This window comes from Erithacus rubecula, assembly GCF_903797595.1.
Source record: "Erithacus rubecula genome assembly, chromosome: 20".
NCBI classification, from domain to species: Eukaryota; Metazoa; Chordata; class Aves; order Passeriformes; family Muscicapidae; genus Erithacus; species Erithacus rubecula.
Genome location: NC_136672.1, coordinates 4,193,646 through 4,214,400, shown reverse-complemented (window position 1 = coordinate 4,214,400; position 20,755 = coordinate 4,193,646). Strand labels below are relative to the sequence as shown.

Here is a 20,755-nt window from a genome sequence, read left to right as displayed (position 1 = left end):
CTGAGCTGCTTTCAAATCCATTCTGATGGAAGTGCAAAGTAAGAAAAACACAGTCACGTGAGCTGCCACTTAGTGGCACAGGATTATAAAAAGAACAGAAATGTTTGGAGCTTTCAGAATTTAGACCCAGTTCAGTTTTTAAAAACTTGAGCTGCTTGCTCTCTAGAAACCACAAAGACTTTAATTTGTGACCTACAGTCCCTACAGGGAAGCCTGTGTTATCTTCTGTTGTTTCCTTCCTCAGCTGGAGGATTCTGGAGCCCTGCCAGGCTCTCCTGATGTAATGAGGACAGGAAAGCATCAAGCCCACTCCTCAGCACTTGGAGGGAGGATCTGATGCTGTTTGAGATCTAAAAATCTCTTTTAATCATTTCTGTTTGCAAAACCTTTTCTCACTTCTTATTCCCCTCATATCAAAGCTGCATGAGCTGGAAGTGCTGGGAAGAATTATGCACAAGTAATTTAGATTAAACCCCAGTCTAACTCAAACCCACCAGCTTCCTGCTCATCTTCCTAAGTAATTCACCACTGCCAGAAAGAACTGTATCTATCACATTATCTATGCCTTTCCTCCCTCTTTTTCCCCCTCCTTTTCCAATGGAAAATGAAACTCCTTAGAGCATTCTTTATTTTCATCAAGTGCTTACCAACATCTGCTTCCTATCAATGGCTTTTAAGTTCTGCCTTCAAAGGATCTGCAGAACTTCTGGAGATGGGTGACAACTTGAATAACAAGACTATAACTTGGCCTCTATTTCCAAACTAATAAAGCATAAACTTCAATGCCAAAAGGGACTGTTAATCCTTTGTGAACCCCTCACTAGTGCTGTGCAGCAAAATTAAAATCCACTCCTTTGCTTGCAGGACATTGTGACAACTTTCATCTGCACCACTCCTCTCTGCTTACACAGGAATGGAATCCAGGATTCCTTATTAATTCTATTCCCTGAATGAGACTGGCAGAGCACATCATGACCCATGCAGGTGACAAAATGCCCATGGCAACTACAGAGTTCAAGACTTGCAGGATTTTAGCTGAGCCTTAACTGTGCCCTAAGAACACAATCATGCTTTGCACAGAGAACTGCTGCTGGATGAACTTCAGCTGTGGATTGCAGAAATCTCCTGGTTACAGGGCTCTTGTCTCCTTCACTGCAGAGGCTGGAAGGAAATGCATGGCCAAGTGGAGAGAGAACTGGAGCAGGAGAAAGAGTTAAACAGCACAGCTCCAAAGTGCAGGGCCCTGTCTGCGTGGGAGGGAGGATGCTCACTATTGCTTCCCATGTTTTTTGGCTGTCCCAGCTGGGAGATGATTTGTGGATGTTCCAGGTCTGTGTACATCTCCCCCAGAGCACGAGGATGTTGCTGTGCAGCTGCTGCATGGGGAGCATGGGGCCTCCTGCACTCTGGAGGGGTCAGAGGGATCACTGGGAACTGCTCTGCTGCTCTGTGGGTGAGATAAGCACAGCAGGGCTCCCTCTCTGGCACAGCCACCAGGAACACAGGCAGAGCCCAAGACACAAGGGACTGCTCCTTGCTTCCACTCTGACAAAAATCCTTCCAAGTATTTCCAAGTCCAAAAATACATAACATAAGGCTTAATTTATGCCTGCTACAACTTGATTGAAATTTTAATATGAGAGCTATCTTTTAAATTGTCTTCACTATTACTCATTTCATACTTTCTTGTGTTAACTGGTTTAAGTATATTCTGAGAGCTGGCTTTGCTTATCTTGGAAAATTTAAAAAAAAAAAGAGAGAAGATAGAAGATTTGCTTATCTTAAAAGATCTTAGAATCTTTCTAGCTCACATTTTTCAAGAAGCCCAACAGACATTTTAACCTGGTGAGGAGGCAGCTTGAGCAGGTTGGTTATGTGTTCATAGGCAGCTTGAATATGTCAACATATTGCTTCAAAAAACCCTTTCCTTTGCTACTGTCCGTTCTCCAAAGGAATCACTGCAGATTAACAACACCTTCCAAATTCCATTTTCAAAATCTGAAGGGCTCAGAACAGATAAATTTTCCTCTGCAAGGTGTTAATTATTTGAATAACATTAACAATGCATTGCTGTGTATGAACAGTTTTATAAGCACCAATGTAATCCTCCAAAAATCACCTTATACCCTTACCAAATCCAAACAAAAATCCACTTTCGTGATACTTCCATTACAATTCAGGAATCTGAATGCTTGTTTCATGGGTAGTTTTAAATATGGATTAAATAAGTTAGTCACATATGTTGGGCTGACCAAGGACAAAGTCATTTAAAGATTTCTCCTTCTGGAGCATGTTATTTTATTAAAATAGGTACCCTCTACTATTAAAATATTTGACCAGAGTGGGGAACATAAGACTATTTTTATACAGACATTAAAGCAAATCTGAATAATTCCAAAACATCAAAGAGAAAAAAAAATGGGAATGAGAGAACAAATCCCACTTGGAGAAAAACGTGGTTAGTAAGTCAGTACTTAGCCATGACCACGATGAAACAAAAACTTGGAAACAAAAACTCAGATGAAGAATTTGAAAAAGTATTGCATGATTAGATTTATTTTGGAGAGGTCAGTGCCCATAATATAGATATGGGCTCTTAGTGTAACTTTTATTTAAATAACTCTCTTTTAAGCATTTTTCCCATTTTTTAAATGCATTTTTATCCCTTGCTGCTTGTCTACAACAGCACCCTGCCTTTGATTAGAAGAATTCCTAAATGCCTAAAACCTTGCATTTGAAACCCAGCTGTAGTTAGGATGACCTAACCACTGTGAACATTAACATCTTGAACCAGTCCTGCTTTTTGAGAAGGACACAAAATCCAGGATGCTGCCCGTGCCCGACCCCTGAGAAGAGAACCATTTCTTCATAAAAGACAACAAACTGGACAGAGAAACAGCAGCAGCCTAAATTCATGCAATTGTTAACAAACATCTGTTGCCAAGAGATGTTTTGCAGAAAAGAAACAGATGCAGACTGTCTAAACACACTGAGGCTGCGCAGTGGGGACAGCAGACAAATAACAGAAGAAAGGTTTGCCAAAACCCTCTCAAATGGCTGAATTAAAAGGTGTTAAGTAACTGTGGAAGAGAGAAAATAAATACAGATCCACAATTTAACAACCTACATGCTATTGACCAAATACTGTTTCAAGCCTTTCTTACATTCATTTGAATTATGGAAATTTGTGTCAGATTCCATGGATTCTGTCCTCAAGAAAAGATTGCTTCAGAATAAAAGAATAATAAACGTATTCTGGACATAAATACAGGATTTCTACCCAACACCCCGGGATGACAGACAGCATTCAGCACTTGGTACTGTATAAAATATTTAGTTTAAAGGTTAAAAAGTATCTCATAAAGCTGCTTTATGAAGTATTGCACAAAACTGTTGCCATACCTGGGCCGAGCAGCGGGGACCGGTTTGGCTGGGCACTTGACTGGTGCGATGGCTGAGGTTCAACCATGTTGGTGTTGATAATGGTGCTAGTGGTGGTGGTGTTGGTTGTGGTACTGCTCTGAATTATAGGATTATTTCTATCCCACATGTTTACAGTCTTGTTGTTGTTGTAATTTGGGTCGCCCCAAGCTGAGGTACCATCATCGATTTCCATCTTGCGGCGGATGGAGGGTGGAGATGGCTCTTCCCAGCCAGTTGCCTCACAGTTCTCTTTTTGTTTGGCTGGCACTGGCCCACCAACCCACCCTGACCCCGTCTGTTTTACAGAAGCAGCTCCTCCCCAGTTACTCACATTGTTGTCCTGGGGTTTATTAGCCCAGTTTTGTTGGGGGCCTGGCTTTAAAGATTCCCCCCAACTTGTACCTGTATTAGCCTTGCTGTTTGTGCCATTCCCCCACCCACTGGTCCCAGACTTTGTGGAATCATTCCAGCCAGACCCCGATCTGCTATCAGAATCCCATCCAGATCCATTCTTCTTCCCATCACCCAAGTGTCCAGGAACAGATGATGAATCTGTCCAGTCTCCACCTCCTGAAGTCCAGCTTGGATTTGATTTCTGTCCATCTCCCCAGTTTTGAGATTTGGGTTTCTGAGGTTCACCCCAGGTAGGTGATTTGTCCTCCTGATTTGCGGTCCCACTCCAAGCGTGGCCGCTTTTGGCAGCAGCAGCATTATTAACAGTAGTAGAGCTTGCTGACTCTCCCCACCCCCCTGGGCCATTTGGTGCTTTGTTGTTACTGTCTCCCCAACCTGTATTTGTTGGAACAGCTGCCGGTGGAGAGTTGACCCACCCAGATACTGAAGAGGTATTTGTACTGTTCATGATGGACCCATCGTTCTTCCCCCCTGAGTTTGAAGATTGAGTAGCTGCACAACCCCAGGCCTCAGTTCCATTGTCATTCTTCCTTTCAGACCTTGGGGATTCTTCAAATTCCCAGGCAGTGTTTTGCTTCACAGGGGTCTGTCCCCACCCCGTATTGGACAGGACCCTGGGGTCAAGGTCATTTCTTGGCAACTGAACTTGCCCTTGGTCTATCATCCCTTTGTCTCTCCTCCTGCCCTCTCCAGCCCCCTCCCTCCCAGTACTGCCTTCATTTTGACTCCCACCGCTGTCATTGCTTCCTTCACTAGCCGTGGTGCCAGACGCTGCAGCTTTGGCCCAAGAGTTCATTTGTTCATTGCCCTGCTGCATGGCAGGATTTGGACTGGTAACGCTCGAGCTATCCCACCCTGTTGATCCTTTCCCATTGATGTCGCTGTTGGAATGCTGGTTTGGGGGCTTGCCCCACTCCCCGTTGACACCGTTGCTGGCGCTGCGGCTGGGGTGTCCCCAGGCCCCAGAATGCACACTGCCAACCCCGCCCCCGCCCCGGCCCCACGCCAGGACCCCGGGGCCGGAGGGGGGCCCCGAGTCCCACGCGTTCGCTCCGTTTCCTTCCTTCTGCACAGCGCTGCTGGATCCGTTTTGTTTAGCACTTAATGCTGAGTTCACAGTGTCTCCATTCCCCTGACTGAACCCAGAATTGCTGTTTCCTGTGGCAGGATGACCTGGGGACATCCCCCATACTGAACTGCCCATTCCTTCACCACTGCCCCCGCCGACTTGAGAAACCGCTGCTCCGTTAGCACCAGGAAGGCCTTGCAGGTGGGGCGGGATGATGGCCCCCATGCCCACGGCCATCCCCCAGTTCGGCAGTCCGTTCGTCTGCATTGCATTGATAGGGTTTGGTGAAGAGTTCATGGGGTTAGTGTTATTTGGTCCATCAGTGTTAAGGTTCTGAGGTTGTACGCTGAAAGACACATTCTGAGAAGTGGACGTTTGTGGTTCTGTGCTCTCTTGCGGCAGCAAGTTTCCCCAAGCACCTAAGGTGCCTGTTGGGTTCCCATTCTGGTTGCCCATGTTCTGACCTATGGCACTGACTGGACTGCAAATACTGGAAGGGTTGCCTGCTCCCACAGTTCCTTCATGTCCAAGTACAGGCCAGGCAGCTGGATTGGCATTAGGGTTAAGGTTAAGATTAATGCCAGCATTCGAGTTGGAAGCACCCCAGCAGTTCTGACTTCTACCGTCTCCCATCATGTTGTCCATCTTTCCATCCCCACCACTGGCAGAGCAGTGAGCTAGGCCAGAGCTGGAGCCTGCAGCCACCCCCCACACCCTGGCCGAGCTGCCGTTGCCGTTGGCTCCACCAGCTCCAAGGGCACTCTGGTTAGAAGTGCTTTGGACGAGTGCTCCGTTGGCGCCATTATTGCCATTAGTTTTCTTTGTATGTCCAGTGAAGTTGCCTTGGGCACTCCCTGTAGCCATGCTACTGTTCTCTGAGCCACAGTTGGAGGCAGAGTCAGTGTCTGTAGTACATTCTGAGGCAGACTCAGTCTCAGCTCCGGTAATGGAAGGCCACGCTTCCTTGTCAGTCCTGTCTATTATCACTTTATCCCAGCTGCAGTTGCCTTCACTCCTGAAAGCGGGCTGCTGTCCCCAGTGGGAATTCTCATAATGGTCTCCCAATCCACTGTGGCTGAGATCTGAAAGGATGCAAGGTTAAAAATTAGTCCACTGTTCAACCACTGCAACAGCCCTCTATTAAGCACTGTTTTACATCACTAGTTACAACACTACATTCTGCTAAAATTTAGAGTACATTCTCTAACATAATACAGCAATTTTCCTCACTACAATGGAGCACAGTGCTCATATTAATTTGTTCAGGTTTGGGTTTTTTTTTTTAATCTGGCAAGACTCTCAATTAAAATAACTAAACAATTTCATTTCAGAACAGAGCAAATGTTTTGTAGCCCCCAGTGTACCAGTAAAAATAATAAGCAGGCAATAAATAAGAAGAGCAAAGATACTTATCTACGTGAAAAGTCTAAAAAGCAAATTTGGACAAAACACAGAGGTATATCTAGCAGACTCTTACCATTTATTTTGACTCAATTCTCATTCTTCAGACAGCAACCTTTGCTATTAGGTGTCAATTATAAACACTACTAATGTGTATTTTAGCAGAGAACTTGGGCATCTCTAAATAACTGACAGTTTTCTCATGAAACTTACCTCTCAGAGAATTTACTTGTGGTTTAAACATCATGTTGCATTTGTACACACAATCCCCTGTGTCCTCAAGGCAATGAAAAGTGATGCTGTGCCTTTTCAGCACTGTCACATCCTCAATACAGACACTAACCCAAAAAATTAGCCAAATGCTCTTGAGCACCTGCTTGCTCACCAAAATATGATGATAAACTGGAAGGCACAACACATCTCATGTTAAGAACTCCAGCTTTGGTCAAGGTTTTGCATTTGCTTTCCATCCCAATTACTCTGTACAAGATTATTTCTCTCAGTTTCTTTTGATAGGAATTTGATAACAAGTATTTCAGTCTGATCCAAGAGATCTGTATGGGAGACAATCTGTAGAAGTGCTCCTCCTTTTAACTGCTTGCACATATCAAAGTAACAAATTTTGGATGTCAATTATTTTTACTTGCTTTAAATCTGTTAAAACATGGCTTCAACTCTTGTGATTTGTGAATAAAATGAGTATTTTTGTGGGGAAGATGGATGCAACAAATCTCCCAAACAAGTTGTTAACAACGAATGCCTAATATGAATTAATTTAAATCACAAATATGTTGGTGTGATTAACTCCTCCAATTAGAGGTGTTCTGATACTGCAAAAATTACTCCCAAAGTTACAAAAAGCTCTCTCTCTGACAAAGTCTTGTTCACACATTTCACCTGTAGCTTTTTAAGGTGATTACTTGGTTGCCTTATAAAGATTATGAAAGAGGAAGAAATAACATGCTAAACCAATCCAAGCTGTTTTTTTTTTTTTTAATTTAAATTAACTGAAACTGAAGAAAGAACTTTAGAGGAAGAAAGGGAAAATATTCTTTGGTCATCACCTATCTTCTCATGATACCAGGAAAAGACCTAAATCACAGAAAGATCTAAACAATCAGAGAAAATAGAACTGCTTGGGTTTGAAGAGATCTTAAAAATCATCTCATTCCACCCTGTGCCATGGGCAGAGACATCTCCCACTACCCCAGGGTGCTCCAAGCCCTGTCCAGCCTGGCCTTGGACACTGCCAGGGATGGGGCACCCACAGCTTCTCTGGGCACCTCACCATCCTCCCAGGGAAGAATTTCTGCCATAATGACTGACAAGTGCATGACAAATCTGAAAGAATGTGAACAGAACCACTTGGATTTACCTGGATTCCTTCCTCTACATGCAATGGCTGGAGAGGAAGAAAACATCCTGTTATTCCTGATACAGCCACTGCCAGAGCACAAAGCTGAGGAAGCAGTTGAACATTTACCTGATGATCTAGATCTGCTCCACAGGTGTTAAACAGAAACCAGAATCTCAGATAAGACATGGAAGGGGAAGGCAGGCTGTGAAAAGACTTAAAAAGGGTCAGCAGGGTCAGAGAAATGAGCTGAGGAACATTCTTAGCAGAGTAGGAAAGAACAAAAGGAAAAAAGCAGCAGCAGGCCAGGCCAGGAGATAAGAAGTTGAGGCAACCAAAGAATCAGATAAGAGGAGTTAGAGGAGATGTTTTTCAACCCTGTGGGTGGTGCAACTCAGGGCTCTGTCTGAGCCTTGACAGAAGGATTTGAAAGTGGCTGGGAATCCATTGTTCCAATGCAAGGTCTTGTCAGAGCTGAAAGCTCAGCTCTGTGTGCAGGTGCTGGGAGTGACAGTGCTGCCTGAGCTGGGGAAGGGGATCAGAGAGTGCCCAGGATGCCTCCAACACTCACAGGAGCAGCACCATGGCTGAAAGGGAGATGAAAGGGAGCTGCTTGTTTAATCAGTGCCTTCTCCTCTCCCCCAAAGATGGTGGTTAGAGCAGTGCTCAAATTTGAGAGCACTTAGGAGATAAAATAAAGGGAAGGGGTGGGATTGAAGATGACAAAATAGCTGAGGGAGCAAAACAATTCATTAAGTGAGATACCAGATCTTGAGGAGCAGTAAGGGAAACCAAGAAGAAAAAAGAAAATTATGATGGAGAAGAACTATAAAAGCCAAGAGATATCCATATTAAGAGTAGAAAATGGCCAAGTGCCTGGGCTTGGCCAAGCACAGCTTCTCCAGCAGGATCCCATTGGAAGGTGCAGCTCCAGCCCCTGGGCTTCCCAAGGCTTTGCAAACCCAAGGCTTTGCTCCCTTTCCTGTCCCATCACAGTCACTCTTCCCAAGGCTTTGCAAACCCAAGGCTTTGCTCCCTTTCCTGTCCCATCACAGTCACTCTTCCCAAGGCTTTGCAAACCCAAGGCTTTGCTCCCTCTCCTGTGCCACTCTTCCCAAGGTTCAGATGATTCCCCCACCAATAACCATGGGCTGATCTGAAAGTGGTGGCTTTGGGATTACAGTAATTCTGTGTAGGGGATGTGAAATCAGCCATCCCCCTCTGGAGCAGCAGGATCCCTCTGGTGCCTTCCACAAGTCCCAGACTGAAAAATCAGAGAAAAAACCATGCAACAGCCTCAGAGTGTCCAACACCTGCTGGAACACTGGTTCTAACACCAAAGGCTGCTGCCATAAAGCTCATAAGGAAAAGGACAGATGAAGAGAATGGAATAAAAATTCACAAAATGAATAGAAACCTGGAAAAACTGGGTCTTTGCTGTCAGACAAACCAAGAGTTTGAATACAGATCTTGGAGAAAGTAAGTTTTATATTATTTTCTCTAGAAGCAAATAACAAAAAGGTATTTTTCCATTTTCTTTTACCTAAAAGGGGCTTGCTGCTATGAAATAAATATGAGTAGCACTGTCTTACTTAAACTGTAAAGATATTAAGCATTTAGGAAAAATAATGAATACAAAATATTTTATATGAATAAATCTAGAGAATTTTCCAGTTGGTTTATTTTTTTTGAAATGCAGATTTCCTCCAACTTTCTAAGAAACTAACCCTTCACAGAAATTCCCAATGTTTCCTTTTCAAAGTTGTTAAGATTGAAATGGGAAAACCGTTAAAAATATTCTTAAGAATCAGTTCCTCTTTATTTAAGCAAAGATGTGAAATAAAAGCACTGAGTCCACCAGAAGCACTTCTATCCCTGCTCTGTGAGCTGAGCAAAGATTGTAAACAAGACACAAGGAACAGAAATCACAGGTATTCCATGTCAGCAAATCCCAATGCTGGGACACCACAAAGTGAAAACGACTTTTAAATTAATACTTTGTGTTTCAAATCTTAATTATGAATCTTTTATAAAGTATCATTCCCCCGATCAACAACATTTCTTCAGCCATCAGGAAGGAAATATTAATTTGAGGATAATGGCTCAAATTTGTTTTTAGCAAGCACAGAACTTCTGTTCAACTGCAACCATACACATGACCTGAAAAATGCACAGTTCTGATCAGTATAACCAATAGCATGAGGGGGTTGTTTTGTTTTGGGCTGCTGTTTTTTTTAAATAATATCCTTAATGGGGTGGGAGGAGATTGCTGGTGTTATTACATACTGTAGCTAACATACTTGACCAGCTTCAATTCAGTACTTATTAAAAACAGAAAACATTTCTGACTGTGTTGGGTAATGAATAATTAGTTGCAAAACCATTTTAGTGTTTACATAGATTACAAATGTAAAATATGAGTGGAGGGAAATGGGAGAAGCTGTTGCATGTATTTCTTAGAAAAGCAAAATACTCTGCCTGCACAAGCAACTGACCCCAAACTTCCCACCTCCTCCAAAAATCTCATTTACAATCATATTTAATTTTTTTTTATTCAGCAGAGTTAAAAGTAACTGTATCTTCAGAGCTTCCATTGCAGTAAATAGTCCAAATGCTGTGCAGTAAAACCCTGTCTCCCCAACTACAACAGAAGTACAGACAGGGTACAAAATGGCAAAGCCTGGGATGAACTTTTAACAGAACACTATTAACAAATTGTGCTCACCCCATATTAAATCAGATCTAGCTGTGCCTCCTCTCTTATGACTGGTTTTATTTTTCAGTCCACGTTTGTCACGTAACAACAACCAGAGCCCTGCTCGCCCAAAGGACAGATGACAGACGGTGCTCCCTGCTCTGACATGCACAACACAGAAAAAACCCCAAGGGCCACTGACAGTCCTGCTGGGGATTTTCCCTGGCACACAAAGGTTAGTGATCCTGAGTCAGAATATGTGAAAAAAAGGGCAAATTATTTTCTCTCTCCCCCCCCTCAAAATATAGTTTTCAATTCAACATGAGCAGATCTTTAAAACATTATAAATGAGTTTTTCCAAATCTGAATGAAATGGGAATCGCCAGAAACATTTTAAGTGCTAAATCAAATGTAACCTAATTTCATAAAGAAAACATGACATAAGCATCCATTTTGAAGCACAAAATATAATAAAGCAGAAAATTTGGGCATGGTAGTGCTAACATTTCAGGTTACCTGCTGCATCCAGCTCTAGGCATAGAGACAGATTGGAAAACTGGCATCTATCTGAAGCCCTACAAAGCTCACTTCACAAGTCTCATGGATTGAGGAAGCTGAAATCTTGCACAGCACACACAACGTGGAAAGGCAGAAAAGAGATGGAAGCATTGAATAAAGCAGCTTTATTTATTTTAAAACTAAACCATAGCTAAGCCCTCACGGGGCTGTTATCCCCTTTTCATTTTCTGCACTACGACATTCAAACGTAGTTCCTTCCCTCTGATGCTGAAAGCTTTCAAATGCATTAAGAAAACAAGCAGAAATAAACAAGACTGTTCATTATTACTAGAGATTCCACTACATGCTACCTCTCCGGCACAAAAGCAGCAGTAGAAAACACCAAATCATTGCATTTTTCTGCTCAGTGCAACATATCTTTACAAGCAGCTCGCTGCGAAGACGCCATTTTATCAAACCTGAAACGCAGCCAAAAGCTCAGGACGCTGTGCTGCTGCTCTCTCGCTGAAATGTTATGTAATAAATTGATTTAACAGAAGCAGATGCTATTTTCTCAGGGTTAGGGTTACTTTCTCTCTTTTTTTGGCTCTAAAAAGGGCTGATGGGTAATAAAATACCTGAAGAAAGGAGCCGCCCAACCATCCTAGGAGACGCTACATTGTGTGCAGAGCTGTTTCTACTCCTGCCTCTACGTTCTCCAGGGCTCCCGGCTTCAATATGTCGGCTGTGTACAGTGTAAGCCTCATCCTGTAGAGCTGCCAAGAAAATCTCTGTGTGCGAGCGCGCGCCCAGACAACCTGCGAGCTCGGCCGGGCCCGGCTGCACTGGCTATGGAAATGCCCTTTCCACGCACAGCCCTCCTCCCCCTCCCGGCTCCGCTCCCCGGCTCTAGGTGAAGGTATCAACAGAGCAGGATTTTTAAGCTTTGATTATCTAATTGCAGCTGACACTAAACCGATCTTCCTTCCTCTTTAAATTCTTTCAACTGTCACAAAACATTTTCACTTCAGGACCCAGCTACAATTAGCGCCCGTAGCTGCTTTTCTGTCGTTTTGAAAGTCAGCCAAGAGATGTGGGAGCTGCCGAACGCCTGCCCCATCTCCTTCCTCCTGCCCGGGGTTCTCCTGCTTCCTCCTGCCCCATCTCCTTCCTCCTGCCCAGGGTTCTCCTGCTTCCTCCTGCCCCATCTCCTTCCTCCTGCCTGGGATTCTCCTGCTTCCTCCAGCCCCATCTCCTGCCCCGTGTCCTGCCTTTCCCAGCCCCATCTCCTGCCTGGTATCTTCCCTCTCCCAGTCCCATCTCCTGCCCAGTGTCCTCCTCCCTTTCCCAGCCCCATCTCCTGCCCAGTATCCTCCCATTCCCAGCCCCATCTCCTGCCCAGTATCCTCCCATTCCCAGCCCCATCTCCTGCCCAGTGTCCTCCCATTCCCAGCCCCATCTCTTGCCCAGTATCCTCCCATTCCCAGCCCCATCTCCTGCCCAGTGTCCTCCCTCTCCCAGCCCCATCTCCTGCCCAGTATCCTCCCATTCCCAGCCCCATCTCCTGCCCACTGCCCTCCTCCCTGCTCCAGTGCCAGCTCCTGCCTCATCGTTCTCCTCCCTGCCCTGGCTCTTTCCTGTGCCAAGCGTCCTCTCCCCTGCCCCAGCTCCCACCCTCCTCCCTGCCCCAACAGCAGCTCCCAAGTCCCAGATGTACCCTGGCCTGCTGCCAAGCCCTTAATGACTTCCCTGCCTCTATCTAAAGCAGCTCTAAGTGGCAAACGCCAGCGCATTAATCAGCGGCGCGGTTGTTTACGGAGGCAGGAAGAGCTGCCCGAACAATGCGGCAGCAGCGGGCGCTGGCTGCGCCTGCACAGCGGCACCGACCATCTTGGAACAGCCTGGGCTGGGAGCAACACTCACAGGCAGCACAATGGGGGCAGCTTCACGTTTTTAGGACCTAAAGATCACTATAAATTCTGAGATTGCACACAGAGGGCTGTTATCAGTGCCCAGATGCAGATCTCGAAAGCTAATTCGCACAAACTTCCAGCATGTCCAATTTATGATTATTTCCCCTCCTACCTGCCCCAAATACATATTAATGATGTGGTAAATGGGGCACGTTTCAACTTTGCTGTTTCCTGTCAGGGCTCACTGGAGTGCTGTCACTGCTCTGTGCTGGAGCTCACACCAATGGCTCTTTAAAGCTTTGGCCACACTCTCAGGGTCGCTGCCACTCCAGCACTGAGGCACAATTGCTGCTGCTATTCTTGGCTCCAGCACTGCTCCACTGAAGGACTGAAAATAGTTGGTTTTCTCCTGAAGACATTTATTCTCTGTTTCTCTGCAATAGTCTCTAAATACCAGTCAGGTTCAACCTCATTTCAGAAACAGATAAATGGAAATCAAATCTGTTTGGTTTTGTTTCTATTTAGAAAATTATTTCAAATGCACCCAGGAACTAGGCTTGAGTCAATTCTGCAAGAACAGTTTTAAGTGGAACTATTGTTGTGGTATATTACATTCCTTTAAAACTAACTATAGATGATTGAAATTTCCATTAGTTAAAATGGTATGTCAAAGCAGGGCTCCTTGCATTTTTCCTATAAATATGACAAACTTCCTGTAATCAACTCCAATTTATGAAGGCAAGTAGTTGTATAGGGCAGCTGTTGAAGGGGACTGTTTTTACCAGTTAGGGTACACACAAGGGCAAAGAAGAACCCTAAGAAATGAGTCAGAGCCCACTAAAAAGCTTGGGAGTAAAATGAAGTGCAGCTTCCAACCAACAGTGATGGCAGAGCACATCCACTCCCTTCTTATCTTAATGTGTCTCATAAATTTGAAATTCCTAATTATTAATACCTGAAGACTAAAAATGGGGATGCAGCCCACTCACCTGGTCTAGGTGACACACAAGGTGACATTATCCCAACCCAGCAAGAAAGGCCTCCAGCAATGGAGCCTGACATTCCCAATTGATCCATCTCACTTCTCAAGACAGCTTTCATACCAGAATGATTTTCCTAATATCCACCCTCAATCTTCCTTGTTGAAATTGAAGCCCATAATTTCTTATCTGATCCATCACAGGCATACAGAAGGTACAATTTCCTTCCCTGCAGCAGCCATTTAGGTATCTCAGCATTTATAATTCCCATCTTCCTTTCATTCAGGAGCTCCAATTCCTTCCTTCTTGGCAAAGCTTTTCTCCAAGATCTCTGCCCATTCCTGCTGCATTCCTCTGCTTCTTCCAGGTGGTTCTGAAGCACAGCACCTCCAGCTGGAATGTTCAGAGGCCTTATCCCACATGTCCCAGGGGAAGCAGTGCTGCCTCTATCCCTCAGTGACTGTTCTCTTTTTAGCACACTAATCATGTTTGCCCTGTGACCAGATCCCTTTTTGTACTGTGAGACCCACACACCTGTATTTGGGTACTGAGCCAAATAAAGAAACTTTCCTATTTCTTTATTTCTTATCCAATTACACAGTTGTGTCACCACTACTCCATACTGTAATTTTGCCTTTCTGTTGCCCAGCACTCTTCTCCAGTTGGTCTCAATCAAAAATTTATTGAAAGCTGTTGTTCAGTTATCCCCTTTGGCACAACCTGTTCTCCACAAACCCCAATGACTCTGCACTACTCTCCTGTAAAGTTCAATATGCACAGAAATTGCTCCTTTGGGCTTTTTTCCCCCTAGGATCATTCTACAGTACTCTGACTGATTTACACTTTCTCAGTTCTAACTTTCTCACCTCTTAACATGGGTAGGCTTTTTTCTCTTTTAAGAGTTTTCATACTCTTAAAGTGGTCACATTGCTCCAATCTATCCTCTGCTTAGTCTCCTATCATAATTTCCACACAACAGGACACTCTTATTTCCTGAAGTGCTCTAACTTGCTGTAGCTTTAGTTCTAAATTTACAGATGAAAGGGAAAAGTATTTAAAGTATTCCTGATGCCAGCCAATCAGTGGTTCCCTCTGTCCCACTGACATTGTTTTTTACACTGACGCACTTATGAATGAGTTACTCCTTCCTTCCTTCGTTCCTTCCTTCCCTTCTTCCTTCCTTGCTTCTTCCTTCGCTTCCTCCTTCCTTCCTTCCTTCCCTTTCCTTCCTTCCTTCCTTCCTTCCTTCCTTCCTTCCTTCCTTCCTTCCTTCCTTCCTTCCTTCCTTCCTATTCTTCCTTCCTTCCTTCCTTCTTCCTTCCTTCCTTCCTTCCTTCCTTCCTTCCCTTCCTTCCTTCCTTCCTTCCTTCCTTCTTCCTGTCCTTCCTTCCTTCCTTCCTTCCTTCCTTCCTTCCTTCCTTCCTCTTCCTTCCTTCCTTCCTTCCTTCCTTCCTTCCTTCCTTCCTTCCTTCCTTCCTGCCTTCCTTCCTTCCTTCCTTCCTTCCTTCCTTCCTTCCTTCCTTCCTTCCTTCCTTCCTCCTTCCTTCCTTCCTTCCTTCCTTCCTTCTTCCTTCCTTCCTTCCTTCCTTCCTTCCTCCGCGCCTCCCTCCCTCCCTCCCTCCCTCCCTCCCTCCCTCCCTCCCTCCCTCCCTTATATATGATTCCTGAGCTGTACAAATTCAGCTTTCCTGTAATTTTTACATGACCTTAACTGTGTATCTGTGCCTTTCTCTTCTTCCCAAGGACTAAACTCCTACCCGTTCCCTTGTCACTCTGACCTTAGTTCTTTCTACTTTTTACTTCTCCACCATCAGCACAAGTCCTGCTACTTGGTCTCTTCATGTACTTTGTCAGAAAATTGCCACCTGCACATCTGAGCAGTTCCTGTCCCTGGCTGTCCCTGCAGCTCCAGGGATCCACAGTCAAGCTGGAGAAAAGATGCAGCCCTGCAGCTCCTGAAGCAAAATCAGCCACCTTTGAGCCATCAAGCTCTTACACTCTTTGAAAGTGAGAACAGCAAAACTACAAAACCACATCAGTAATTTATCCTTCCACAGATTTCTATTCTTCTTTTCTCCTGTGCAAAATTCTAATCACTGTCAAAGAGATTTGATGCAGCAGATTTATTTTTCATGCTCTGCTTGCCTGATGTCAGATAACATCCACAATACAGGAAAATTCGTTCCAAAGATTAGTTTACTGATGAGTTTTTACCATAATTTTTCATTCCTAATGCTTGTATTTGGGCTACACAGAGACTGCCACTTTCTTGCATTCAAAGCATTATAAGGAGTTTTTGAAAATTTTGATGGGAAACAAAACTCTAAACTAGCTGAGATTCACTTCCTACAACCTTCCTGTCAGGGCAGTTCAGAAAATTTTCATCAACCAGGAGACAGAACCATGAGTTAGATCCCTTGTCTGTATTATCTGCTACATTTATAGCCTTGTGTGATGTTTTAACTTCCTTTTGTCTGAATATACTCCTGGCAGCAGTGACCTTTGGGAATGCTGCCTGATTTCCAGATCCACAGATCACACACCAAGTGCTACCAAATGCAAAACAAAGCCCTGAGAACAACAGGAGAAGACAGAAACACACTCACACCTCTAATTGAGTGACTCTAGTGGCAAAAGATGTAATCAAACTAAATTCTGGGAATTTTCCCCATGTTTTCATCCCAGTAGTAGGAAAACTTTTCCACAAGTCTCAGAAATGTGTGTACAGTGATGAGCTGTAGAGTGGATTGCTCTGCAGTCTGTGGCCAAAGGGGGTGTGTAAGGATTGAAGCTGTCAGGAGTTTCTTGGCAGGATGGAATTGTGGGTTGGTTATATACATTCACCATCCACTGAAGCAGCATGAAGAGCCAATTCCTGTTTCCTAAAAAACATCACCATGCTGCTTTCCTCATTTCAGATCAATAGCCATGACATCATGGAGAACATCATTCAGGAACTATGGAGAATTTTTTTAAAGTGTATTTTCTATATAAAGTGTGAAATTATATACATAGGAACTGTTCAAACACAATGAATAAATATTACCTAATTTCTACTTTAAAGCTTTTAGTGTTTTAACTGCTACATATTAAAAACTCTGCTCTGGGGGATCCAGAATAAATCCATTTTAAAAGTTTCTGGTTTTAATTGTGTAACTTTCCAACTAAAAGCAAAAACACAGTAATGTTTTGCCAGCAAAGACATGTTGCTAATGGAATTGCAGAATATGGGCCCAAAGAGGTGAAGTTCAGCAAAATAATTTCCATAAAAGCACTTTTCACATGTGCTTTGTTTGTCAAAGCTCAGCCTGTTTGCAATGCCTCCAGGAGATCAAGTTAAATCTTATTTTGGACTTTTGAAATTAAACTTTATTAATATATTTCAGAAGTGCTTGGGCACGTGCATGCCTTACCTACAGCATCACAAATCACAATGAGCTGAACTGCTCAAGCTGAATTCTTCAAGCCTGACTTTAGCAGAAAAGTCTCCATTACTTTGCTGGATCTGATGATACAACTGTATGTCAAATATTATCAGGGTTTCCCAACAATACTGACTGGCTTTAGAAGGTATGATAATCTCTCCCTAAAACCTTTCTCCAAATTAGACTTTCCAACCATATAAAATATCCCAGTCTGAGGGAATTCTGAAGTAACTTCAGTTAAAGGATTGAATGTTCAGAATGAGTATTGTCAGACATGATTTTAACAGAAACCAACATATTTTAATCTTGCTTCCTAAAAAAAATTATCAAAACCAAAGTTAATACAAAGAGATAATAAAAAGAGTTAACCTGTCCCAGAAGAGCACTCATCAACTTCCAGCTGCCCACTTCAATGAGCACACCACCCCATGCCATAAGCATGAATCTCAACTGCAGCTAAAGAAATCTTCAAACACAAACCTTCCAGCTCCAGAGAAAAGAAGAAGAAAGTTCAGCACCAAATCTGGCATCAGCCCACATGCAGCAAACAAATCTCTCTTTGTAACTGCTGTCAAATTCTCACTTCACAACCAACAACAGATAGAACAAATTAAGAGTGTAACTCGAGTTGCCACAATGCTGGTGTGTTTACTCATTCTGATTACTGCAGGAGTTACTTGCTCTCATTTCTTTCTGGATTTTGGAAACAGATAATATGGATCTGTTCTGTAAAATACTCTACTTGCCAATAAAAAGATGGGCACAAGTTCCACCCTGACTCCTGCAGGATGTGGTGGGTTGCTTTTGAGTTGACAGGTGGTGGTTTCACAGTGCTGAATTTCAGGAAAGTCAAAGGTATCTTGGAGGAGAACTGATTACTTCTTTTGATCTCTGTTCTAATAATCAAACACATTGGTTGCCTGGAGACTTCTATATAAAATTCATTATTTGTAAAGAAATAAAGAAATCTTTATTACTTGTTATTTTTAATCTCCCATGGTAGCTTCCAGAAATTATCCTAATTCTCTTAGACCACGTGGCAAAGGATCACTCCAATAATTCAATTAATGGGAAAATGCCTCACACCTTAATGAGGGAAGTTAACTACTCACCTGTTTAGTGGAGTTAGATGACAAAGTGGGGAGGGAAGAGATAAAGAGTCCCATCTTCAAGTAAAAATAACAAACTAGACTAGATAATAGAACACTGCTCATAAAGTAGAGATACAGCTTTCCTTCAGTGTAATCCTGGAAAGGATTACAGAGGAGGCAGGTCAAGAACAAGCTCTGTAGCTCAAAACAAATAATTATTCTACTCTAAAGTTCTTCAGAAAATAGTTCCATAATAGTTAACAATGAATAAAAGACTGCTTTCAAAGGGTAAGAGTTCTAAAATATTCTATGTGATTTGAAATGTTTTAATTTCATTATGGTTTGTCTGGTTCATGTTTTAGAGATTACCTTAAGAGAGAAACAAAAAAATCCCTACTCTCATCCACTTCATTGATATTTCTAGGTGATAAACCTGACAAAGAATATATTAGTGGCCATTAATTCCCACTTGCCTTACATTGTCAGAACATCCTTTTTAATTCATGACATTGCAGTTAAGTTCTGATAAGTGTTTTGGATAGGCCAAGGCAGTAGATAACAGGGGCTGCTGATAAGAGAATAAAGAGATAAAATAGTGTGATTTTCAGTGGAGAGACTGACAATGACTCTCTAACAGCATTCCTTGTACTTGGGTAGTTATAAATAAAGCCTGAAAGGAGCGTGGATGCATAATTACAAATTAACTCTGAAGGGATATGATGCTGTAAGAAGAAATGCTGCAGATGTGAACTCACATCAAGCATCTTCTGGATACAAGATGCTCATGCAGGGCAATCCTGACTCTCTGATTACAGCAGATCAGCCATAAAAAGGTGTTGCTGTGGTTCTTGGTGAGCCTAAAGAAGCCAGGTGGCAGAAGCCAGCCAGGTGTGAGGGGCTCTGGGCAGGACAAGGAGGGAGCCCTGAGCACAGCTGCAGCACTGAATTTACACCTTGAGGATGTCCAAAAATGCCCTGCAGGGATCCCTCTGCCACAGTGCAGGTGCTGCTCAGGCAGACAAAATTCCTTTTTTCATGTGGCTCAGCCTCCTACACCGACTCTTCTGGACAAGTTTGATTTTTTTGCTCCTTCTCATCATTTCCCCAGAGAACTTTTACCTGCAAAGACTCTTTAGTAAATGAAATACCCAAGGAGCCAGAGACAGACATTTAAAGGAAAACAGCTCCTACTGATGCTAAGAGGAGGATGTCAAAAAGCTTCATTTTAATAAATATTTCTTAGTAGAATCCTCCTGTTTAAAATTCTTCATTTTCATATTCACAAGAACATGTTTGAGTAAGATTTCTGGGAAAATTCTTATGTTTACAGGACACAGAATTCCTGATGTTTTCTAAATCTAACAGTCACTCAAATCCCAACAGCTGAGATGAAAAAGCTTTGGCCTTCCCAAGGTACTATTCCTACTTCTTTGCTCTTTATGCTTGACAAGATGAAAACAAAAGCCTGTAAGAGAGACTGGGTAGGACTGTGAAAATGTGCAATTCATGGCTACAAAGGTCTCTCAGGAGAGAGATACTCCTCCCTTGGCCTCCCAGGGCAGCCAGGCACAGAGCTGCTGTCATTACAAGCTGAGCTGGACATTTATTTTTTTCCTCCTGTGCCTGCAGTCAGTAAATGAGCTGATGCTCCACCTGCTGGAAAGAGCTCTAGAATTCAGCAAGGTCTTTCTGTGTGGAAAAGGCCATCACTGAAATCTGAAAACATCACCTCATGTCAGCAGACAAAAAGGGAGCCAAGATTTAGCTTGTTAAAGATCTTGTTCAGTGTGCAGGTCTTGTGGTGCCTTTGAAACTTTTTGTTTTGACTTTAAAGAGTAAAAAGCAACAGGACAATTGTGACTCCATGGAAAAATGCAACTGAGCAATTAAAATTGCAGGTTTAGATTTGAAGTGAGGAAGAAATTATTTACTCAAAGGATGGCAAGGCCAGAAAGCCATGAAAATGCTCCAAGGGAAATGCTCTGGAGCCAGGCTGGGAGAGCTAGGGGTGACCTGGAGAGCTCAGAGCCCTTCCAGAGCCTGAAGGGGCTGCAGGAGAGCTGGGGAGGGACTGGGGACAGGGATGGAGGCACAGGACACAGAATGGCTGTAAGCTGAAGGTTTATCTGAAATATTAGGAAGAAATTCTCCATTCTAAGGGTGGTGAGACATTGGTGCCAGGCTGGAGGGGGCTTGGAGCAACCTAGACTGTGGAAGGTGCCCAGCCCACAGCAGGGGGGTGGAATGAGATGAGATTTAAGGTTACTTCAGCCCAAACCTTCCATGATTATGATGCTAAGGAACACTTTTGCTAAGATTTGATCTTGTTTGGGGCAGTAATATAAAATGAAGCTGAAAAGCTGCTGCACTCCTTCTTTTCCTCTCATTTCTCCTAACTTCTACTGTACTCTGAATTTTTCCAATGGTAACATAAAAGAAGCAAAAAATAAAAACCCCTGAACTAATTCAACAGTGTAAAACATCTGCTGAGG

General features: G+C 43.4%; 1 protein-coding gene across 12 annotated transcripts in view; it reads right to left on the bottom strand.

The window, feature by feature from the left end:
- TNRC6C (trinucleotide repeat containing adaptor 6C) overlaps nucleotides 1–20,755 on the bottom strand; it is a 99,491-nt gene that overhangs the window by 31,956 nt on the left and 46,780 nt on the right. For 10 of the 12 annotated variants that reach the window (XM_079323370.1, XM_079323379.1, XM_079323376.1 and 7 more), the window contains one exon: nucleotides 3,403–5,988. In XM_079323370.1, the coding sequence (XP_079179496.1) occupies nucleotides 3,403–5,988 (2,586 nt within the window). Of the gene's footprint in view, nucleotides 1–3,402; nucleotides 5,989–11,492; nucleotides 11,747–20,755 lie in introns of those variants that run through there. The other 2 variants (XM_079323372.1, XM_079323373.1) reach the window with 2 other exon arrangements.